General features: G+C 32.4%; 4 protein-coding genes across 6 annotated transcripts; 1 reads left to right on the forward strand and 3 right to left on the reverse strand.

Moving 5' to 3' along the window:
- Window positions 1–2,561: 2,561 nt before the first annotated feature.
- Window positions 2,562–5,056, reverse strand: LOC109339283. The gene is made up of 3 exons (XM_019576699.1): window positions 4,827–5,056; window positions 4,508–4,690; window positions 2,562–2,844 (listed from the first exon to the last, which is right to left on the reverse strand). The coding sequence occupies exons 1-2, from the start codon at window positions 4,958–4,960 to the stop codon at window positions 4,540–4,542; spliced, it is 285 nt and encodes a 94-aa protein (XP_019432244.1). The 5' UTR covers window positions 4,961–5,056; the 3' UTR covers window positions 2,562–2,844; window positions 4,508–4,539.
- A 2,080-nt stretch (window positions 5,057–7,136) lies between these two features.
- On the reverse strand, window positions 7,137–10,939 carry LOC109339282 (peptidyl-tRNA hydrolase 2, mitochondrial). Of its 2 annotated transcripts, none has more exons than XM_019576697.1 (8): window positions 10,803–10,939; window positions 10,284–10,493; window positions 9,457–9,517; window positions 9,262–9,298; window positions 8,887–8,964; window positions 8,733–8,805; window positions 7,644–7,683; window positions 7,137–7,459 (listed from the first exon to the last, which is right to left on the reverse strand). In XM_019576697.1, the coding sequence occupies exons 1-8, from the start codon at window positions 10,833–10,835 to the stop codon at window positions 7,410–7,412; spliced, it is 582 nt and encodes a 193-aa protein (XP_019432242.1). In that variant the 5' UTR covers window positions 10,836–10,939; the 3' UTR covers window positions 7,137–7,409. The 2 variants fall into 2 exon arrangements, with proteins under 2 accessions (XP_019432242.1, XP_019432243.1); XM_019576698.1 differs by lacking the exon at window positions 10,803–10,939 and adding an exon at window positions 10,611–10,649.
- A 2,414-nt stretch (window positions 10,940–13,353) lies between these two features.
- LOC109339281 (probable transcriptional regulatory protein At2g25830) lies at window positions 13,354–17,131 on the forward strand. 2 transcript variants are annotated; one of them, XM_019576696.1, is made up of 7 exons: window positions 13,354–13,532; window positions 13,615–13,763; window positions 13,951–14,012; window positions 14,216–14,372; window positions 15,547–15,824; window positions 16,023–16,143; window positions 16,605–16,679. In XM_019576696.1, the coding sequence occupies exons 1-7, from the start codon at window positions 13,442–13,444 to the stop codon at window positions 16,611–16,613; spliced, it is 867 nt and encodes a 288-aa protein (XP_019432241.1). In that variant the 5' UTR covers window positions 13,354–13,441; the 3' UTR covers window positions 16,614–16,679. The 2 variants fall into 2 exon arrangements, with proteins under 2 accessions (XP_019432241.1, XP_019432240.1); XM_019576695.1 differs by lacking the exon at window positions 16,605–16,679 and adding an exon at window positions 16,706–17,131 and having other exon boundaries at window positions 13,355–13,532.
- A 584-nt stretch (window positions 17,132–17,715) lies between these two features.
- Window positions 17,716–21,697, reverse strand: LOC109339284 (carotenoid cleavage dioxygenase 8 homolog B, chloroplastic). The gene is made up of 6 exons (XM_019576700.1): window positions 21,322–21,697; window positions 19,065–19,808; window positions 18,534–18,727; window positions 18,235–18,424; window positions 17,984–18,086; window positions 17,716–17,881 (listed from the first exon to the last, which is right to left on the reverse strand). Exons 1-6 carry the CDS (start codon window positions 21,643–21,645, stop codon window positions 17,736–17,738), a joined length of 1,701 nt encoding a protein of 566 aa, XP_019432245.1. The 5' UTR covers window positions 21,646–21,697; the 3' UTR covers window positions 17,716–17,735.
- Window positions 21,698–24,305: the final 2,608 nt, after the last annotated feature.

Raw genomic sequence — 24,305 nt, forward strand, 5'->3', positions numbered from 1 at the left:
TTTCTATCTTCTCAATGAATAATAGAGATAATATATATTTAGGTTTGTTTACTAATTTATTTTTTCTATTTGCCTCTTATTTATAGACTATTTTATTAATAATCCTAAATTCTTAATCCTATTTTATCTCCTAACTTTAAACCTTAATCATCCAAATATAAAATAAAATCATTTTTTAATATGCAGTTTGGTTTGGTTCTAAAGGTTCCAAAATTTACAAAACTGTGAACCGAACCGAACTTAAATGGTTCCAAAAAAAACTGAACCGAACCGCGGAACTGAACCGAACCGCATTTTATGGTTCGGTTTCATCAGTTTTACGGTTTAAACCAAAACCGCTTACACCCCTAATAATTGGGACTTCCATAAGTTATACGCAACAGTTTATCATCCTGAAATATTTAGTTTTGTTATTATATTATTACATCAGTCAATAACCAAAATGATAAATTTATATTTTGCATTAAGATGTTAAGGTAAAGCATTAAGGCCGAAATCGTTTATACTTTTTTTATAAGCACTTTTTAAAAATCACAATTGCAATTTTCAACTTTTATAATGTGTGTGGTATTGTGCTTAGAAAGGTGAGAGATTTTTTTTATTAATATTGAATTAATTGGAAACAAAAGTTTGTTTTTATTTTTATTTTTTGGATGGATTGGTTATCCATCCAATTGGATATAACAATGGATATAATGGATGGATTTGAATCCATCCATTATCAACACCATCCATTAGATTATATCCATTTAAATCCATTAGTTCTAACCGATGGATTTGGATGGATTTGAATAGATTATGGATAATTTTACTACCCCTAATCCAAATGCAAGAAACCTCAATAGAATTTCGGGTGGTAATGATCCAATGAAACAGGGAGTACTTCATGATATTTGTTTTTACCTTCACAAAAACTTAGAAAAGTATAGAAAAAACAAAGTGGTATTACTTGGTTACATCTACGGACGAGTAGGACCCGACTCTACTCACTCACCCAGTATGACTAATCATGATCTGACCTGAATAGGATCAGATTTCATCTGGCCTAGGGTCGGGTTTGACTTCAAAAATTAAACCCAGACAATATTTAGGATCGAATAGAGACCAAGCATGATCCTGCCTGACCCAATCCGGCACATGGTCGAAAGTAATAACACTTTTTGATCGAAAGTATCATCGATTCTTTAATTTTTTCACCATATACATAGTTAACAATATATATACACATATTGTCTTATGTCAAATTACATATTAACAATTAATATTAAAAATAATTTATCTAAAATGAGTATGCATTATATTAATCGAGTCTAGGGTCGGATTTAAAAGCCGACTCAATCAATATTTAGGGTTGAGTTACTTTCGGGTCCAAAGCTAAGTCCAAATTCAAAAAAATGATTCAACCAACATTCAAGATCAAGTAAGGGACAAATTTTAACCTCATTCCAACCCGGTCCATGCTCACCTCTCACTATCATCTATCCCTATGCATTTAAAATAAAATAAAGCATTTAGAGGCTAAGAGTTACCGAAAAGTAAGGCTCCCACATGTTAATGCATGTTATCATGAAGACATAGTCTCTTCGATCAAGACTAACACAACCTAGAGACATTGTCATTTGTTGTCTACATCCACTCTTTTCCACATGCACATCATCTTGTCTAAAAAGCATAATCTATATAATTTGTTTGATAAAATGCTCTAGAAGTGCTTTTATATTTATGTTAACAGTTTTATGAACTTGTGGTTTTATATTTTAATAAATAGCATGATCAACTTGTGGGGTTGGAGTAGCTTCCAAATTTAGAAGAGGGTCAATTTTCAACTAATTCTTACAAAAGCTTCAGTTCATATGTGGAATGAACTCTTCAAACCAATGTCGAATTGGATCGGACCAAAGCAATATGATGACTTCCATCGATTGGCGAACTTAAAAATAACTCTAATTTAAAGTTTTAACCGAACGAGGAGTTAGACCGCTTTAAACTGAAGAAATTCCAATTTAACAATGCTAAATCCGATTAAACCAGAATAAACCAAAAAATGAAGTAAACAATTCACTTAAAATTAAATTAAAATAAAATAAAAAGCATAACACTTCTCTGATGTTTTGTTTTACTCCAGTCCAAAAGAAAATATGGAAAAATGTTACTTTAATATAATCATACATAATTATTAATAATATAAAATTTTGTATTAATATATAATTATATATTTGTAAATAATTATTAATCATATATAAAATTACTCAATCCAACCGAACAATTTAATCATTTAAACTGTAACCTCTTTGGTTTGATGTCAGGCTTGGGTTTCATCCAGCTTCAACCGAACAACCCAACCAACCAGTTTGTTAATTCACAAGTGTTGGCTCTAGCCAAGGCAGGCAGCATGTGGATTCATAGGACACCATGAAAGAAACGTGATTAACAATTGAATATAAAAAAGTAGCACACATGTGGCTTCATTACAATAGGGAAAATTAATGAACGGCCAAAATATTTTACAGAAGGCCTACAATAGTTAAATTAATGTTTCTTATTCAATATTTGTTTGATAATGAAGTGAATCAGGAAATTTTGGTTTTTTATTCAATAAGTGATTTTGCCAAAAGTTTGAACTTATCAAACAACTAAAACTGGCATGATTAAACAATTTCAAGTATACATTGCAACAGTTACCATATGAGGGAAGGATAATTCCAACTATATACCTGTTACACTGAGCTGTGAAGAAAACTTAAGATAGATAACAGGAGGGAGTTCCAGCAAAATGAATTGTGACATTAATTCTTCAATCACTGATCTTCTAAATCTGTTATCGCGGCGTGCCGAGGCCCATTTCTGAGGAACATTGAAAAAGATAAACATTGTATAAGCAAAGCTGGTGAAATAGTTGACATAGAATTATTAGCAAAACTTGAATACAATGTGACATTCATAACAGTTAACAACTCTTTCATCACAACATAATAAAAATACAAGATTTCATGGATATGTAAAAAGACTAAGGTACTTAAAAAATGATATATATGTTATCAAGGATCAGAAATGGAGACAAGGTTGCAACAGTAAGAGGCAATGAACTGAGTTGGAATATATACACTTGATCTCATATAAATATAGGTATATTCCAAGAATGCATGTGTACTAAAATGATGCTCAAGTTTCAATATCCTGAAGCCATAGTAAAAAAAACCACTATTTCTTTCCCTGACATCCCCTTTCTCTTGCATCCCTCCACAACAACAGCCATAACAACCAAACATTAATCTCACGAGGTGGAGTTGGCTACATGAATTGAATGACGTCATAATCATGTTATTTGACAAAACATCGATCTCTAAATCTTTCCTAATAGTGTAGTCTATGATTTTTCTTAACCCCTACCTCTTGAAATAGATTGCAAAAGGCTTTCCTATTTCCTATACAAGGCCTTTAAAAGTGACAGATACTTAACAAAACAAGCAAGCGTAGAACTTGAAGGAAGAGGAAATGCTTCTGCACAATGTTGATCATGGATTAAACAAGATCGATATTTGTGGGGACCAAGGAATTATTTCTTTTGACAAATATGATTTTCATTTTGTATTTAGTGATTTCTGAGAAATATATTCTTTATTTGGAATTTCATAACAATAGTTATATGTTTATTGAGTTTTATGAATTTTATGTGCATATTTTTTATGTGTTTGGTGTTTCTCAAATGTATCGGCATACCATATCCGATACTCAAACCTGTATCGATGCTTCATATATGGCATACACATCATTTATCTTTTTTCGTAATGTACACATGCCATTGGCAATCCAAGGCATCTAAGATCATGGTTCAGCAATCCATCAAACTCGAAGTTATAGTTAATGATTTACCCACAAAAGATGACAACAAGCATAAAAAAATCAATTTAGTATCCTGCCATTGTATTAATAACCGCTGAACATGGATGTCATCCCTTATACCTACCCAGCTCTATGAGGACAAGGACACAGGTTACTTTAATATAGATTTAGTTGGGGTTGAGCTAACAGTGCAAATATAGCTGAGACTTCCAGAATAACTGAAACTCGAAAGCATAGAGCATTGACAAATAACTGACCCTGGAACAAGATTTAAGAGTCATCCAATGGAAAAGCCAGTTTCTAATCATTTGGCAATGAAGAAGGAGCATATCAAAATTTCAATTGCAGCATAGAACTCTCCTTGATTACATAAATAAAAGCTTACAATGTTTACCTTAACCTAAAGTCCTAAACCACTGACAGACAAAATACAGTGTTTTTCCAGGCTAGAGAATAAAAAAACTAACCAGCTAGCATAGGATTTCCAAACCCCAAACCATATTGTTTGTTTCCACTACCAAAATTCAATTTTGAAAACGGATTCCGAAAGCAAAATTCTGAAGAACCATGAGATAAGATGCTATGAGTATTTACGGGATTGACACATAATATAAGAGTAAAACAGAACATATAATGATATACATGAAGAGCAAAAGTTGCTTACAGATAAGAAACAACAAAAAGTTATTGAAGATATCAAACTCCAGGGTTGGCACTGCATAGCATACCCTGAGTCAGCGATCTGGAACTACTCGAATCGATGCCGAGGCAAGAAGTGAGGCGTGCTGATGAAACCGCAGAGTGCAATGGAAGCAGTGATTGAACACAACCCAACTGAGCAATGGACCTGAAACACACAAAAATAACAACATTTACAACAATCTGATAAGATGGGCAACAATTAAATTCAATTGGGTGAAAGAAAAAAGATGACTTTATATGTGGAAAGATGAAAATGAATGGATAAGAGGAAATGGAGTTACCTTGGAAGTGTGGGTGAAGAAGGAGTGTTGTTGAGGAGAAAAGGTGAAGGTTTGGAATTAGAGGTGGGTTTGGTGAAGGTGGATTTAATGAGAGAGAAAGCTGGTCGTGAAACAGATCTGTAACGAGAAGCCATTGGAGAAATTAGCACCTCACCAACACTTTCAGAGTTAGGGCTACAAACACTCGACGACCAAAGAGGCTTTACGAGGTTTTTGTCCCTTTTCCCAAATATTTTGAGTAAAGACTTAATTCTAAAAAGTCCAGTAATAAAAAAGAGGGTAAAGTATCTATTAGTATCAAAAAAATAACTTATCTTTTTTGATCGAAGTATGACATGTATACTATTTTGTTTAGTTTTAAAAATATTTTTAAAGAAAATTATTAAATATGACATATGTCTTGATTTTAGTGGTCGCAATGAAAAAAAGTATCTCCTTATACCAGGTGATAATTTATTCTCAATAAAAAAATCCAACATGGTTTGGTGATGTAAAACATCTTCTATCCAAAAATAGTGTCATTTTATGTGACATTTACTATGATTATTTATAAAAAAAATGTATTTGAGTTAAAATTGATTAATGAAATATTTTTCTCATCAATCACATGTGATACACATAAAGTGGTACATTTTGTGAGATATAAGATGTGTTCCCTATATAGAGATGACAAAATGGGTCATCATGTCTGTTTAGCTCGTGCCCGTAAAATTGAAACGGGTGCAAGTATGCCCATTTTCCTTAATGGATAAATCTGTATGTCTTGTCTGTTTAGTCTGAGCCCATAAAATTAAAGTCGACGTTAATATACCCATTATTCATTGATGGATAAATATGAATGTCCTACCCATTTTAAAACGGGCTAACAAAACATGCAAGTGACAGGTAAAAGAACATAATGCATTAAATATCTGGTCAAATTAGTTGGTTTTAATATATTTTTATGATTAATTTTTTGACACTTTATGTAGATTAATGATTACTTCAACTCATATTCACATTATGAGAATTAATTTATATTTTTATTAGTATACACAAAATTTTATAATAATTAAAATGGATACTCATCAAGTATATTTTCACATCAATTTTGGAAATACAAAATAATAGTGAAACTATCAATATATACATGATAACTGGGTTTTACCCTTTAGGGTGTAGCCTGTAATATTTGGAGGAAAGAGATCAAATGTATATATTAATTAAAAATCAATGATTAAAATTATGAGAAAATACATGTGTGTATATATGTAAGAACAAATTATGGAGTTGTTAAAATCTCATCAATTAATATTTGGATCAACAAATATAGTACTAAATGTTATCTTCTAAAGTGCACTCCTCATTTTAGATGAGCCAAATGAAAATACACTTCCTAGCCTAAGGGTAAGATCTTGGTGCTTAGAGATGGCAAAAAAATCCGTACCTGTAGGTAAGATCCGTACAGGTCACAAATAGGTACCCACGAGTATTATAAACGAGTTTTTAAAAATAGCCGTAGTACATACGGGCGGGTACAGGTATTATGGTACACGTGTCCGCGAGTACCCATTATTTATATTTTTAATATATTATATTTAATTAAAATAAAAAGTACATTATTCTAACATTCATTATATTATGTACATTTTTTCCTTTGTTTACATATTTTATTGAGTTTGGTGGTGAAACACACTACAAATATTATTACATGTGTAGAAACGCACATGTTTTACAAAGAAAATATATACTTTTTGTTAAGGAAATGAGAACAAAAAATCACACAAATAGAAAACACCAATAAATTTAGCATTTTTGTCAAATATTCAATCAAAAGATACAAAAATAATTAAGTTTTATCTCATTTAAAACATAATAGAAGTAAAAAATTAAAAATTCATTTATAATATAGGAAACCCGCGTGTACCCAGAAATACCCGCACACGAGTAACCCTACAGGTACGGGCGGATATGGGTAATGTTCTCCTTTTTTGAAACGGGTAACGAGTAGCTACTACCCGTGCCCGCCCGTGCATGTTGCCATCCCTATTGGTGCTTAACATTTTTATTTTAGTCTTGTGAACTAAAAGAAAAGGAATAAAGAAAATATATCATCTTAGGGCAATATTGCACTAAACTTTTTTGCAGCTTATCCCATGTTTTGATGACAATCAAATCTTTCTATTTTATATCTCAAGAAAATGGTAATAACCCAGAACCAATTAAGGGTAAAAAGGAGTATGAACTTCAAGAGAATGTGGATACATGAGAAGTTGTGTAAATATGATGCCTAATAAGCTACAATAGTTCCATAACATACTTGAACCAAAAAGAGCCCCAAAATAGTGTTTTATTCATCCTTGGTAGACAGGATTCAGAAATTCATACAATTTAAGGTATAACAAAGTGAAAATGTCAGAGAATTCCAACTAATTACTATTACTACTACAACTATTGAATGCTACCTAGTTAGCCAAGTTGCATAGGGCACAATATAAACAGAACAGTAAGCCGATGTATGCTGGATAACGTCTCCGAATTCAGACCAAAATGGTAGCAAAGCTTGGGTGAGTGATCAAATTGTGATTTGTTTCTTGAATGCTATCAAAGCAGGGGCAACTTTCCTGTCACCGAATCTACAATTGATTTTGGTCCTGATCAAATCCAGAAATAATTGTGAAGACATGAGCGTCAATGAAAATGACGAATCTGATAAATAACAGCAACAAACCCAAGGCTAACATTCAATTGTTCTGTTATTTACATGCTTTTGGTCATGCATGAAATGCAAGCAACAAAACTGCAAAAGAAAACTCAACTACTCAACAACAAGCTTACCAGGTCCAACAGCAAGAACGGTCTTTGATCCTGCCAAAACCTGAAACGTAGCAGTTTCAGCAATAATATACTAACAACAAACGAGATTTTTTATTATCAAATAACACAAAATTGTGAGGAAAGGTTATGGATAATCCAGCTTTTCAACAAAGCATTATAAGTTAGAACAAAAAGGACCAAAACTCCTCAGCCAAAATTAAGATCTAGAGCATGGGCCTTGGCGCGATGGTAAGGTTGTTTCCTTGCGACGTGGAGGCATGTTCAAATCTTGTAAACAACCTTTCCATTCATGGGGTAAGTCTGCATACATTTATTCACCCCCACCTCACCAGGTGAGAGCTTCGTGCATAGGCCACCCTTTTTAGTGCTCTAGATGTATCTAAATTGTTCTAATACACTGGAAAAGCAATATGCATCACTTTATCTGAAATCCTGAATGCCTAAAACATTTGCTGCAGTGTGTAAAATAATAAGTTGTGTGCAATTGCAGCTTCTAACACCCTAGTGTCTGAGACTTGGGTTCCATATCACATGAAGGACCCATTCAGTCCAAAAGTATTATTCTCTAATATGAAACAGCAAAAGCTTTTTACAAAAGAACTTTCGAATTCTCTTACCAATTAACAACTCATTTGGATTGAGGGAGCTTTTATGTGAAAAATAAGAAAAATATTTAATGCCATAGAATCCAGCAAAGCCTCATTTCTTCTTTACATTTATCTTCAGTTTTTGCTCATAAATTCATCTTCAAAAACCAAACATTAAAAAAAGAAGAAAGAAAGTAACTTTATATTATCTTATTCAATTCTCTTTTCTTCTCCTTATATCACTCCATTTCTAGCAGTCTAAAAATAGAGAGCTCCTAAGCAAAGTGAAATACAATCATTTCTTTTTTAGCAATCATTATTTTACCTCGGGTAGGGTGTGAGGAGATGAAAGTCCACCTTTTAACACACTTTTGCATTTCTAATAAGTTTCTATACATAATTTCATATGAAATTCATTACTTGTTCACTTATTTGTGCACCAACCCTGCTTAGTTTTTAAGGCAGTATTATATCCTCTATTTTATGTCACATTATATATTACCTGTGTTCTTCCAGCATCAGCAACAACAAAAGTCGGAAGGCCGATACTGTCAGCTGCTTCCTTGAGATTATTCCTGACAAAAAATAAAGTAATGGGTCTAGGTATCTGAACAAGAAGTGAATTTACAGTATTCAGAATAAAATCATCTGGTTACATTTCTTGCTGATTTCTGCAAGTCACAACAATTTTGGCCTGGCCACACTGTTCCCATCTTCTCAAAATAGACCTGCCACTGCAAAAGTACTCAGTGGTATAACGCCAATAAGAAAAACAACCAAATAATATATTGCACGGAACCACGAATGAACTTCACTACTAATGAAAAATAATCATGGGTTAAATCCTCTCATGAATAATCAGCACCATCATGTTTAATATGAAACTTTATAAAACTAAAAATTTAAGTGTTCCATTTGTCTTTTGCGGAGGAGTTTCTAGTTGCTGGATTGGCGAAGGGCCACCAATACAGAACTAGACAACATCTCCATGCCCGGGAATGAAAACTTATCACGTATGAGAACTAAAGTACCTTTGCATTAGTTCAGCATACATGCCAGTGGCAGCATCTGCAATAAAAGGAGAATGGATATGCATAAACCAGTACACTAGAAAGGATGTGAAGAAGGAATGAGGAAGTTTGTAATGTGTGGAAACAGAAAAGATATTCTTGACAATTTGAGGTGAAAAGCAGATTCAGAAAATTAAAAATAGTTTCATATCTTACGAGCACATTGGGATGCAATCTTTCCAGGTTTCATTTTTAGGTCTTGCCTAACAATCAGAACCTGACATGCACAAACAGATAACCATTGAAATCAGAAACTCGAATTTTCTCAACATCCAAAGATTATAGTTCCTGAGAATCAAAGGAAAACTTAAGGCTATCACATCTATTTGCCCTCCCCATAACATTCTGAAACAGAAGATGAGTTGAATTAAATAGCTAGTGAATATTAACATTTTTGTGTGTGGATAAAATACTTATGAATAATGCATTGATGCAGATATTTTTGTATATCAACTTCTGTCATAAACCATGTCTTAAGACACATCATTTAGCCCTGAGTCTTTTTCGATCTACCTCAACTATTGAACTATCCTCCATCTGACCAACTCTTCTTACTTAAGCTGCTAAAGGTATTCTCTTCACATGACCAAACCACCAAAGACTATATTCTACCATCTCTTATTCAACAAATTCCACTCATTAATCACAAAATCCTCATCTCTGCAATACTAAGCATAAACTATTATTGTGCTTTTTATGCTACGCAATTTGGTTCCATTCTTCTAGTCATCATAGCATTTGTTTAGTCAAAATCTCATTCCATAAAAAAATTATAAGAAAAAAGAAGCAGGTGAAATTGTTTAAGATATATACAACCTCATTGAGCCAATTACAGATTAACAGTAAAACCACCACTTAGATCAAGTATATACTACCAAGTATCAACAAACTACAACGACTCGTATACTGATGCAATATGTAAAATTAACCAACTAAAACAGAATAATAGGCATTGAAGTGAACTAACAAACTTGAGGACTAACCATTTTAAGGTCTTGATCACCATTGCTTGAAACTGAGAGTTTCTGTTGGAGCTTTCCGGATGAAACACTTTTCTTGGATAAGTGATTATTACCATCGGGCTTTGTTAAATCTAAGAACAACCCAAAAATGAAACCTATAACAAGACCTGGAATAAAATTCTCAGGCTTGAAACTTCCTGCTAACCATTCCTTTTCTTGATTTTTTTGTTTCTGCTTTTACATAAAAATATCAATTTTATTAATCAATCAAGCAAAATACAAAGTCAATGAACTGATATGGTTTCCAATGTGAGGGGGAAAAATGCAACTTGATGAATTTGGGACTACCCCTTTTATGGGAAAAAGGTGCATGATTCCAATGAAACCATTTGAAGTTAAAAAGGGAGCACCTTGCACACAAAAATTCATTCAAAGATGATGAACCAAAAAATGTTTTGGTCTTCCGAAACTCATTGTGAAGCTATAATAGTGAAGCAAAAAACATAGGAAATCAAACACAAAAACGAGAAGTAAACAAACCTGGTCAGAAGATCGTGTAAATTTTAGGAACATTGAGTGTTTGGTGTTTTATAGTTATAGTGAATAAGGAAGAAGGGACATCACATAAGAAGATAGAACAGTTTGTAATGTTGTGTGGTCTGGTTGGAATCTGAGTAGTAGAAATTGAGTGAGAAATGACTCAATCAGAATCATATAATTATCTTTGGGTACAATATATCTAATAGTAAATTCCATTAACAATATTCATAAGTATCAATTTCATTCTAAAGTAATTAAAAATAAAAACTAGTACCCAAAAATTATGAATACAAGTTAAAATAGCTCTTGTTAGGAATCAAAATAATAATATTAAAAATGAATAATTTAACCTATATTCAATATTATTTGGTATTATTTTAGAGTTTTCAAATTTTAGGAATAAGTCTTCACTATTTATTTTATTTACATTTTTAAAATTTTTAACACATGAGTGAAAACATTTTTTTATTATTGTCACGAGTGTTTTGTGCAAAATTATAAACAGGAAAGAAATTATAAATTTTTTAATTATTTTTAATTTTAGATAGAACAAAAATTGTGTTCACAACCAAACGCACTGATATAACAATGATCTGGAATTTTGTCATTTTAAAAATATATCAATTCTTTAGAATTAAAAACTATAATTGACAATAATTAATTTTTTTAAAAATGGAAATTGATTTATTAGGACTAAACCAAATTATATATCACGTGACTGGATTTGGGAGACTACAACATTGGAGCACAAAAGTGATAAACAGAAAAAGAATGGGGTATGACCGTATAAATATGTATCATGTTGGACTTTTGTTGATACAACCTTAACTAGTTCTCTTCTTTTAGTTAAGCTTTGGCTTTTGACATAGAGATATTTTACCTCATGAAACTTAGATTTAACATATATACATCGACAATATAAGTGTTTTTTACACTGTCAGTAAATTATACATTATTTATATGTTAATTATCATTGACTCTTAAATAAGAGTAATACAAATCAATGATGAATAATGTACTGACATTTGGATGGCCTAAAGTCTGGTTTGTTAAACTAAATATGTTTTTCAAAAAGCCTGAGTCTAGTCTGTTTACAAAAAAAGTCTGGTCTAGCCTAGTTTGCTATAGGTCAGGTAATAGGCTTCTAGTATGCGGCATGACTTGTTTTCACCCATAATTGCACTGAACTTGCCAAACGTCCCAATTATCTAAGTTTTCTTCTGATAAGGATCGCTTATCCCATACTTTTTCTGTTTTCATGTCCCAAATCAATTAAACTTCAGAAAATAATATTAAAATACTAATTTTTGTTTTTATAATTTTTCTTTTTAAATGAATGAAACTTTCTGACACCTAACACCAGAGGAGACATGAATCCGTTTCTTTCTTTCAAGTTGTAGTCAATGCAATTCGGTAATCATAGTTTATACTAGTTTTCTGGTTTGAAATTAGTTTCTACACCTTTTTCCTCTTAAACAGTCTTCAAAAGTTTACAAAATAGACGAATGAAATATTTCCTTCCTTATTTCAGTATGTTTTCATTGGACCCAAGGCCTAATAGATGAGTCATGAGTCTAATCCAAGCCCAATCTAGCATAAGACACTTGTAAGCTCTAGTATGGAATACCTTGGGGGTTCTTATTCCTACATGGACCAAGATGACTCTTATGCATAAGAGTTATTGATAATTCACGAATATGACACTTTTATCTTTTAGATATATTTAAATATATTTCCTAACTCTTTTCCCTATTAGGATACATGACAACTCTATACTCTTTCCTATATATATATATAAAAGAGGATAAGACCAATGGAGTGAATTGGGTTTTTAACATTTTATCTCTTACTCTCTAGTCACACAACACACCCACCCATGTTATTCTTTGGTGATAGAAAGTTGCAATAGCCTCTAATGCGTATGCGCAACAAAATGCTGTATTGAAGACTTGAGAATAATTAGAAGACTTGAGAATAATTAGAAGACACTTAAAAATATATAAAAATCAATTTTAAAATAAATATAAACTAGAAACTATAGCTGCTCAAGCCTTTATATTAAATATCATATTTAGTTGTTAATGAATATGACAATATTAATCACATTTTTTAAATTCACGTGATTATAAAAAGAATCGGAGCTAGTAAATTACAGCACACAAAACATTTGTTGTCTTGGTTTAAAAAAACATCTGTGATTACAATAACAAGCAATATTTTGGAGATTTTTTTGTAATTTATGAAACACTAATATTGGTGCAATAAACATGTAATTATTCCAAATACTAGCGGTTGAGACATTTTCCTCTGAATTTGAGTGAACTGAAATTCCCAGAGAAAAAATAGTGTGGATTTAAATTGATATTTAAAAAATTAATTAAGTTTATATGTAATTCAACTATTGAAGTATTGCTAAAAACTTACTCTCTATCTTAACCATCGATTATATAAAAATACAATAATTTATTTAGTGAATAGATCTAAATCATTATAAATATATAATGATTTTATTGGAAATTTATTTATTTTCTTTCCTTTTAAAAAAGAGAGAAAGAAAGATATGCTATGGCATGAAAAGATGAAGTGAGATGAGTATCATAGGATTGTGTCGCAGAATCATAGCCTAGGATTGTAGTACGATGAGAGCATTGAATTTGAGATTGGTGTTTCAGTTTCATACTTTGCCATTTCGTGCTTCCTCTTCTTGCCCCATCACTCTTTTTCTTCACAGTATTCCTTCACTCCTTCTCTTATAATTGCACCATTTCATTTTCATTTACCATTTACCAATGAATTTTGTGTTGTAACTCAGGGAATAATAACAATAATTTACTGAAGAACAAAACCTCATCTTTAACACCACCATTGTTGGATACTAATAATCACTCCCGAGTGAGAAAGATATGGACTTTTCCACCCGTTTGTATGGGAAGGCGTTCTTCTAAGATTGCTGGTAGAAAGGTCACTCTCTTTTTTCTTTTTTTTACTTTTATCATTTAGTTTAACTCGATGGTATGTTTTAATGTTTGGTATGCTTATGCACACCAAGTGTTTGATGAAAAATCTTATTACATTTACCCCTTACTTCAGCCCCCATTTCCTATTACTAAGATTCCTATTTCACTGTTCATATTTTACTTAATTACAGGGAGCCCAAGATGCAAAGAAGGCTAAACTATACTCAAGGATTGGAAAGGAAGTCGTGTCTGCGTAAGTGCTTCTTATAGGTCAAGGTGTATATGACCAATCAACTTAATTTAATGTTTATTCAATATTTTTATTTTAAAAAAAATCTAAAAAGAACTTATTCTCATAAGCTTCTTTGATAAACTTATTGAAATAAGGTAAAAAAAACTTGTAGTTGATCAAAGCAATTTTCGTAAGCTGTTCTACTTCATCATGTTGAATGACAGTGTAAAGAAAGGTGGCCCCAATGTAACATCAAATTCAGTTTTGGCTGCGGTACTTGAGAAGGCTAAGGAGCTTGATGTGCCTAAAGATATTGTTGAGCGCAACATCAAAAGAGCTTCTGAGAAGGGACAAGAGGCTTATATTGAGAAAATCTATGAGGTTGGTACTTGGTATAACATTACTCATGATTTTATCGCTAAATGGTAGATAAGTCTAGGTGTTTTCGTGGTCCAGTTCTGGGGCTAGATATTAAAGTATCCACCTCTCCTCGAAACCAAACTTGTAATATGTAATAAGCAAGAACGGTGTTTGTTGTTTAACAACTTAATTGTTGTTGAACCATTATCAATTTATTATAGTGTTTCTATAAAATTGATATGATGTTTATTTGCACTGTAGAACTTCATTTTGTATGGATTTGGATAATCTCTTTTTTCTTAATAACATGATATTGTCATCCTTTGAGAGAGAAATAAGTAAAATATTCTTGTTTAGGTACACAACATTACACGGAGTTCACCAGTCTTACACAGATGTAGTTAGTTCTTCATTTCTCGTAAGATGACATTGTTATGTTTTTAAAGAATAGGAAAGCAACCAAATCCGTTTTGGACTAGTGGATATTGCAAATAATGTTTGGTTGCTATTGTCATAAGTAACTCTGGTGCAGTGGTGCCTTGATCATCTCAAATATGTCCTTGGGCAGAAGTAACAAAAATGGCTAACATATCCACTTGAGTATGAGTAGCAGTAAAATTTTGTTACCATTCCAGAATGAATGTTTAGGATAACTAATTTACAATCCTATCCTCATTTCTAATATTCAAACATATTTTTTTACTATTATTTTTGTGATTTAGCTCCTATAAGTATTTTTAAGAACTTTTGGCAAAAGTTGAATTGAAGTCTTTTAGGTTGGAAAGAGGGAAAAAAGGTAATAGAGATTCAGAATAGTATGGGTCAGATAATGATAATGTGGTGGGATGATGCAAAAAACAAACCCAATAATCCTATTGAAACAATGACTACATTTAGCAGTTTATTTTTAGCATTTTCAGGTCAGTGTTTGTTTGCTACTATTATTAGTTCAGTTCTTAGCTATAAGTTTTAAAAAGCTGTACGTTTAAGTGATAAAAGGTTTAGGTGGCAAGGGAAATCAGCCCTGCTTGGACTTAAGTGGCTAAATTGGTCTAGGTTACTAGATCAGGTACATCCGTTCCGTACAGACCTGGGAATGAGTCAAACTTTCCTTTGGGCTTTCCCTTGGTCGTTTGTATTTTTTGGATTGTACCTGAAATATTATTTTACTCAGAACTTTTTTATTTACCTTCAGGTATATGGTTATGGAGGAGTTAGTATGGTAGTTGAGGTCTCAACTGATAAGATACATCGTTCCGTGGCTAAGATTAGAGAAGTATTGAGGGACTATGGAGGGAAGATGGCTGATTCTGGATCTGTGATGTTTAAATTTACACGTTCCAGGGTAGTAAATATAAGAGTCACCAATGCTGACAAAGATCAGCTACTTAACATTGCTTTAGATGCAGGAGCTGAGGATGTAATTGAACCTCCAACTTATGAAGATGACACTGAAGAGGATAGGTCAGAAAGGTAATGATGTGATTTTTATTCTTATTGTATTTTTCAATTATAATTAAATTTGTGGTCTTTAGAGGAAAAAATGTCTCTGATAAAGCTGCCCCCCTTTACTCCTGTCTCTCTGCTATGTTTATAAGGTAATAGGTCCTGGGCATTAGCTACTCATATAAGGTAATATGTCTAGGAATTGATTTTAGTTCATTTTTTCAGGTATTATAAAATTGTAGGTTCATCAGAGAACTATTCATCTATACTTTCAAAGCTGCGAGAGGAAGGCATAGATTTTGAGCCTGATAATGGTTCCGAGCTTCTTCCAAATGCCACAATTGAGGTTTGTTTCTACTGGCTATTGCATATGCTATTTCATTTTCTTGGTGTTTCATTGTTCTTTTCTTCCTTCTCCTTTGGTTTTATATTACCATACAAACGAGAATAAGTAAACAATCCAATAGGGCTAAGTTTGATATGTCATGTGGCAATATGCAATTTTATAGAATTACTCTTGAAACTGCCTTTTCCTGACTCACGCTGTTCTGTATGTACATGTTCGATTTTGTCCATTTGCTGACAAGTTCTCCTTTGTATACCCCCCACACCTCATTCTGATTAAGTGCTTATCCTAGTCCTAAGTCTTCATTTCCAATCCGTAAGAAAAGTTAAAAAAAGTGTATGAAAATTGAGGAGGGAATTTAAAAATTTCCATTGATATTTTCTTTCCCCATTATTTTTCCCTCATAAAGTTTGATCTCTCTTTCCATTTTGTTTTCTATTGTTCCTCAAATCCAAACGGAGCATTGGTAAGGTACATTCCTGAGCTGAAAATTTTAGCCAAGAGCTTACAAAGTTTCACAGGGGCAAAACTTCACTTGAGTCAAGGACTGTTGATTTTTCAGGTGGATGATGAGGCTATGGACTTGAACAAGGAACTTATGCACCAATTACTTGAGCTCGATGATGTTGATGCTGTTTATACAGACCAGAAATAATCATGTTTTATATCTTCCAAAGCTGTTCAACAGACTAGTCAAAGTTATTCATTGACATTGGGAGATCACATCATGTACCAGATCTATTTGCTTAGTAGGTTACAAATATTTTTGTGAACTCCTCTGGTGAGAAGATTTGTAGATTTGACACTTGCACTATCTAATCTGATCCCTTTTGATTCTTATTTTCTTGTGGGTTTGGCCAGAAATATTCTTTCTGGGAAGGGAGTTTTATTTTGGAATTGTTCAATTCAAAACTGAGGATAGGTTACTATTGTCTTGGAAAACAAAATGTGAAAGACCAATAATGATAAAACAAGTTAGGTATTTATTCCTTCTGGTTGAGTATGTTGATCCCATAGAGATTTCTCAGCAACTATCTCCTTGGATTTGTCTTCCTTCTTATATGATTGCTCTATGAGAAATGTATGTTACTCAAATGAACTTACAGAAATACTCATGAGGTAGACCTTACAGAATTGCTAAAATCTAAATGGCCTATAGGATATGAACATCAAGCTCTGATTGGCCTAAAGGATTTTATTTTTGAATAATGATTGGTATTTGGGAGTCATAGAACCTACAGAAATTGATATTTATTTACAGATAATATGGGGAAAGAATTCCCTAATTGATACTTTAACATACACACATGTATTATGATTCACTATAGGTTGCACTCCAAATAAATGCTTACAAGTAGATGCATTGTTTTCTGCAATCTGATTCCCTATTTTCCTATCATGATAATAACACGGACAAATATCACATATCCCGAACAGTGTATCATTCTTTGTCCCGAGCCAATCAAAATGTTAGTTTTTGTTTTTTATTTTTTTTATTCATATGATAATATGTGATTGATCTGGGATAGGAAATCAGACATTGTTGGAAACATATGATCTTTGTCCATAATAGCACAATCTTAGCCATGTTGTTACTGTTTTGGAACCCAGCATCCATGCAATCCATATGGAAGTCCATAAGGGAACTTAGCCCTAGCAATCTCTTGAAAGGTGGGTCCATCTAGCAATAAAGCATACCCTCCTCCATTTTTCTCACTGATTATGGAGATTACCACACCTGCCATATGAGAAAAATAGGTTGGAAGCTATAGGCTAATTGTAATAGTAAACAAAAAAAGGCTGAAGAAGAAGAGCACAAGCTTGAATTTCTCAATCTTACCATCATCTTCCTCTGTTGCTCCTGGCCTTGCCACAAAGAAGGGTTCTGAAGGCACAGCACCTTCATCATACCAGTTTGTAGCCCTTTTTAACTCGAAATCAAGCTGCATATTAAAGCACATTAAGCTAAATATGTATGCAATGAAAGATATTTTTGGACAGTGATTACAAATTAAGCGGCCGACCCTACTTAGTGGAATAAATGCTTAGCTATTGTTGATGATTAAGAATTAAGAGGTAATTAAATTAGACCTTGGTGAGAGTGTTGGGAAAGTTACAAGGGCGCTGTGCTCCACAAGCATAGGCATATTTATATTTCTTCCCCAAATAATTAGGATTTATGCTGCACATGTCCATGCCTTTCCCATGTTCTTTTGGGTCTAATGCTGCCTCTAATTTCCCATATGGACTCCCATCCAGTGGTATTCTGAACCTACCAACCCTGTTAATCAAAATTCAATAACTTCTGAGTTAATATTATTCACATTCACATGTAGAAGTTATGTTTAATTATGTAATGAAAGGCTAAGGTAAAGAAAGATCTTAATTACCTAGCATCTGGTAGAACATCTTCACCATTAAAAGAGCGAAGGTTTTGTAGCCTAAGCTTATCAAGAATGGTGGTATCTGCATTATGCTCACAACAATCAGCAATAACTGCTGTCACCCTCCCTTCTTCATCTTCCTCTTCATATGCATTTATGAAATGGAAGGTCACGAACAAAGGCACTTCCACACTTGCCACCTTCAAAATCAAATACCAAATTAATATCAATAATTTTTCTTACACATCAACTTGGGCCAAGCAAGGCATGGGAACAAAGGTGCCCTATTAGACATTATTGAATTAACCATGTATTCGGTCCTGGAAACAACTTCTCCGTTTATGGGGTAAAACTGTGTATATCTACCATCCTCAAACCTCATTAAGTAAGAGCTTTGTGCACTATGTCATTCTTTTAAATTTCAATTATGGAATTAAATTTTTTTTATACTCCTGTACTTAAGTATGATGCATACAATTTTTTAGTGAATGAACACAAATAACACATGATTTACAAGTACATATAGGTATAACTTACAATGTTTCCACTAGTCTTGCACATAACATGCATAAAGGCTTTGGAGTCAGGGTGCCACTCAAACTTGTACAAAGGTGTAGGCTCAGCCTTGAGCAAATTCTGAGCACAATATCTCAATGGCATTTCAGGCACAATAACATAATGTTCAGTGACAGGGAAAGAATGTACCCAACCAGGTGCTGGCCCACCCCGACAATTTACCCGACCAATCACCCTCCTCTCATTGGTACCAGGTTCCATCCTCACAACAAGGTACCCTGGTTTTATAAGGTCAGGTAATAATGTCAAAAACTCAGTATCAGTCACAATAGGGTGTGCTGAATGAATAAGACCACCCAAAGAGTCACTATACTCAAATTTCCCAACTGTGTCCAATGTATTAGGGTCTATCACAATGGACCCTTTTTGAGTCTCAGTAAGGCAAACAACTCTACCGTCGCCTAGTTTCACCACGCCAGTGTTGGCGTTATCGGTGAGCGAGGCGCCGGAGAATAAGTTTACAAGCTCACCAACATAGGATAAAAAATTTGCAGCCTTAGGCACTTCAGAGAATTCACGGTAACATATTTTTTGGTTCTTCTTTGCAGCCTGGTAGGCTTCAGATTCAATCTGGCGGTGGCCGGCGATTAACCGGCCATTCATAAAGTGAAGCTTGACTACGGTGGCGTAGCCGTCAAAGAGGTGTCTGAAGTGGTAGTCACCGATGTGCCACATGCCTGGGCCATTTCTTAGGTATATTCCATTCTGCATGTAATTATAATCAACGTTACTATTTTTGTATTGAGCATTACATTTTATTTGAGCAAGTGAAAGAGTAGTATATAATATGAATTTTCTTAAGCAACAATTAACTAGCTTATAAAAAATTAGCTTTGAACTTTTGTAAAGATTTATATATTCCTTTTGATATATATGTGCTAACAAGTTAGGCTTTGATCTTTTGGTGTAGCTTATTGTTTACAAACAAGTTTGTTTCCCAAGGAAAAATAATTTTAGATAATTTATTGAAAACCACGAGTAATATGTCATAAAAGAGACATGAATTCTGTGAATAGAAATTGGAAGTGTTTTTTATTACTGCCACCTGCTTATATACTATAGGTTGACTCACGTTAGTGTAGAGAATACATATGTTGTTTCATTTTTTATACCACTTCAAATTTTATAAACTTTGATTGATTAAAAAAAATTATTGAAATTAAAATTGTAATAATTAAATATTTTTATGCCTAATCATATTTCTTAACCTATAAAATGTCATAAAATAGTGGGACATATATAGTGTTAGTAGTGAATATGTAATTATCTTGTCTTTTGAGTTGCTCACTAGTGACGTAAGGTGATCTGATTGATAATTTTATAAGTTATTAAGTTACAATATATTTGATATGACATGTATGTTAGATAGTTTATGAAAATATTTTATTTTGTATTAATTAGTTAGTTTATCGGTTAATAATTAAGATGTTTTATTGAATTAATATGGTTATTAGCCATCAATTTTCTTCTCCTAAAGCTTCCAACTTTTATTAGTTTTCAACTTATTTTTTAGATGTTACCACCAATAGAAACAAATTAGGTCTAGTTACATGTATTAGTATGAGCTTAACTTATCTAACGATTTAAAAAAGTTAAGGCATAACCTTCATCCATTTTTTTATACTACAAATGGTATCTTCTTACCTTATAGTTAAGAAATTAAATATTTTTTAGATTTGTGACTGTTCTTCTAAATACATGTTGTTTAACCTTTTGATCATCTTAGGACTTTAACGGTGTCTTTCACTATTAGAATTAAAAGCATGACTAATAACTTTATTTAAAGTGTATCTCCCTATTAAACTTCTAAATATGGCATCATATCTGTTTTAAATATGCCTACCAAACACTAAAAATTATATTACATTATCAAAAAATCAAATTTCACATTTAATAAATTTAGTTATATTAAAATAATATAAATATAAACATGAAATATTATGGTAAATAGAGTTTTTAAGATTTCTAACTTATTCATTAAAAAAATTGATCTAGTCTAACTTGTTGTAAGTGAAACAATATAACCCTAATAAATAGCCTATTTTGTTTCCATCCTCCTTCTATTTGTGCAAGAGTTTGTATGACAAATAAGTGTGGATCACTATTTTTATATAGTGTATGTGAGGTTTGAATGAATATTTTGGTATGCAATTATGTGAAGTATCCCTAACAATGATGTGTGGAGTGTTTAAATAATATAATTTAATAGAGCACTAACCAGCCACAATGGTATCTGTCCTTGAACATGAAGCTCTCCCTCCCATCTCTCTTGAGGGATACTAGTCCATGCAACATGTTGCTGGCCACCACCGGTGGTCCCTGACGGTTCCTTCGGTGGTGGTGGTGATGGTGGTGGTGGAACGCTCAAAGGTAATGGACTAGCAATATTAGCAATGGTTAAGTCTTGAAGATTGTGTTGCCTTTTATGTATAAACCTGTTTCGAAATGAGAAACCAATCCTGAAATTATCAGACATGTCAGAAACAACCATAGTTGGCAGTGAAATGGAGTTTTTGATGGAAGGAAAGGATGTGAAAGCCATGGAAATGGAATCAGAAGAAGTGGGTGGAAGAGAATAATGGAGTGTGTTTGTTTTGAAGACTTATTTTCTGAGTGAGGAGGAATGAGTGTTGGTTGAGTGATGTATTTATAGAACGAAAGGTCATAGCCATGAGTTTAACCTTGGAACGTGTAAGTAAAAAGTGAACTAGTCAGATTTGATTATATTTTTACTCTTAACAATATATTAAAAAACACATAATTGTTCTCTGCATTAATGAAGATGAGTTTGACTTATAAAAAGCTATCTCTAACATTGAGAATCTAGTACTTATGAGGAGATTTTTTGTTAATTTTTTATTAAAAATAACTTAAAATCATTGTTATTAAATATATATTTTTTGTTACATGTCCTTAGTAAATATTGATGCTTGTTTTGAAAGAGGACAAGGATCTAGTGTACTAAAACATTTCCCGAACCAATTATATAAATGAAGCAAAAATAGAAAAAGTCATGAATATTTTATTTTTTAATAGACATGACATATTTTAATTGGGTCGGGACAGAGTCGTGCTTGAGGATAACTGATCCTTATCCGGATTGGTGGATCCATTTACTATGAGAAATTGTAGCACATCTTCTATTCCATAATATGTGTCGCTGCATATGTCATGACCTATAACTGGTCAGAAAAAAATACTTAATAATTAAAATTTTAAATTAAATATTTTTTAATTAATCATAGTTCATGACACATTGAGTGACACACATTATTTAAGATATGCTCCCATAAGACATGGCTTGTTTTTTCTTGGGTACTTAGGGAAACATATTAAATTACATTATCATAAAAGAAATAATTGAGGTGACGAGTCTTGGTCCCTTGATTAAAAGTGGAGGATTTAAGGAATAGAATGGAGAGATTATGAGTTTGAGTCTCACCTATATCAAATTTAAAAATGAGTTATAAGGTAGTTTGATGGTTAGAGAAAATAGGTAAAGTAAAAGAAGTTGAGAGATCGAGACTAACCAACAACAAATACTAACATACTAGACTCTTTTAATTGTATTTTTAAAATAACTCGAAATTATGACTGTTAAAGATTTTTTTGCCGAGTGTTCCATGATTAATAATTGAGAATTTAAATAATAGAGTGAATGATGTTATGAGTTTGAATTTCACCTAGAGCAAATTTGAAAAATAAAAAATAAGTTATAAGGTGATTTGATGGTTATGGAAAAGAGTTAGAGTGAAAGATGTTGAGAGATCGAGACTCGTCCGCTACAAATACTAACACCCTAATATTTCATAATAAAAAAAATAATTGAGATGTAAATGTAATGATTTGAGAGACACTTTTTTACATGTTTTTCCTTTGTTGTTTTTTAATTCTTACGTGTCGTGCTGATTTTAGCCTTATACTTTCTAAGTGTTTGGTTTTTATATTTTCTGTCCATTCTCATTGATTTGCTACCTCGGTGTTGAGTTATATGATTTTACCATATTGCTACTTTGATATGGATGGAGATAAACTTGAATACGTTATGTAAAGAAAAACATTCTTAAACTCAGTTTGAATTAATTGTACAAAATTGACAAAGAAAGAAAGAGAAAAAATATTATGGCAAACAAGATGTTTATGAGATTGGATCCATATGGCTTATGCATGTATTTATTATATATCACCTTCCAAAGTGGAAGTGAAACAACTTCAAGAGGTCACATTTCAATGAGTTAGGTTATTATTCCGTACTAGATTCTTCAAAATATGAAGAGAAAAAAGTTCTTTTAATTGTAAATTGTTTTTTTTAAATAACTTGAAATTATGATCGTTAAAGATTTTTTTGCCACCTATCGTAATCGTCATGCAATATTGGACTCTCCATGGAATAGGTATGCTAGTAGACACTACTTAGCATCAATGAGTAATGTTGATTTGTTATTTAGTTCATACCTATTTAGGAATGTGGGAATTTTCATTGTTGCCACTTACCATTTAGTACAAAAAATAATAGATAGTTTTATAGGTTGACCTGCATGGTTGTGCAATATGGGTCCTTATGTTGGCCACTCAATCTCCTATCACCTCAACAATCGCTTAATTAATCAAAGCTTTGCATCGCACAAAGTATACAAGTGTAACTTAATTATTCCTACATCATAGTAGTAGTAGTATCTCAATAACTTCCTAATTTTTATGATTAAATTTTGTAATAAGCAATTTAATCATTATATGCGTAAGCTAAAAGTTTACATAGGGCGATATATAATGGCGCGAATGATCAAGTTTTCAACCCACGCTCACTATATCTTAGGTTCCATTTTTTAACTTTTTTTACTGAAAACATATTTTTAACCTTTTTATAGAGCGATATATAAACTTCATTGTAAATGAAAATTAATATTCATGATTTTTTTTAGTTTTATATGATACCAAGTCTTCGTGAACAAAAGGAGGAGCAATCGTAGGTTAGTGAGGTGTCGAATGTGGATAAACAATGTGCTATTTGACACAATTGTAAGTCTTATTAATTAATAACAAGCCTTTACCCATACTTATGCATTCTAAAGAAAGTCTTAATTCAACTATTACAAAAGTTCTCAACTCCAATTTAGTTTGGATGGTTTAGTATTACCAAGTGTATCATCTTATCTTAGCTTATAAATAAAAACTAATCTATTTTAAAGTGTGTGGTTGTTC

Source organism: Lupinus angustifolius, unplaced genomic scaffold (assembly GCF_001865875.1).
Source record: "Lupinus angustifolius cultivar Tanjil unplaced genomic scaffold, LupAngTanjil_v1.0 Scaffold_66_2, whole genome shotgun sequence".
NCBI classification, from domain to species: Eukaryota; Viridiplantae; Streptophyta; class Magnoliopsida; order Fabales; family Fabaceae; genus Lupinus; species Lupinus angustifolius.

Coding starts and splice junctions, on each gene's coding strand:
- LOC109339284 (XM_019576700.1), bottom strand. CDS start 21,645: ATGGCTTTCACATCCTTTCCTTCCATCAAAAACTCCATTTCACTGCCA. Junction 18,728..19,064: donor GCAAGACTAGTGGAAACATT/GTAAGTTATACC, acceptor TTGATTTTGAAG/GTGGCAAGTGTGGAAGTGCC. Junction 18,087..18,234: donor TTCCCAACACTCTCACCAAG/GTCTAATTTAAT, acceptor TTTAATATGCAG/CTTGATTTCGAGTTAAAAAG.
- LOC109339282 (XM_019576697.1), bottom strand. CDS start 10,835: ATGTTCCTAAAATTTACACGATCTTCTGACCAG. Junction 10,494..10,802: donor TTACACGATCTTCTGACCAG/GTTTGTTTACTT, acceptor ATGTAAAAGCAG/AAACAAAAAAATCAAGAAAA. Junction 8,965..9,261: donor TATGCTGAACTAATGCAAAG/GTACTTTAGTTC, acceptor GTACTTTTGCAG/TGGCAGGTCTATTTTGAGAA.
- LOC109339283 (XM_019576699.1), bottom strand. CDS start 4,960: ATGGCTTCTCGTTACAGATCTGTTTCACGACCAGCTTTCTCTCTCATT. Junction 4,691..4,826: donor TCTTCACCCACACTTCCAAG/GTAACTCCATTT, acceptor TGTGTGTTTCAG/GTCCATTGCTCAGTTGGGTT.
- LOC109339281 (XM_019576695.1), top strand. CDS start 13,442: ATGAGAGCATTGAATTTGAGATTGGTGTTTCAGTTTCATACTTTGCCA. Junction 14,373..15,546: donor ATATTGAGAAAATCTATGAG/GTTGGTACTTGG, acceptor ATTTACCTTCAG/GTATATGGTTATGGAGGAGT. Junction 16,144..16,705: donor TTCCAAATGCCACAATTGAG/GTTTGTTTCTAC, acceptor TTGATTTTTCAG/GTGGATGATGAGGCTATGGA.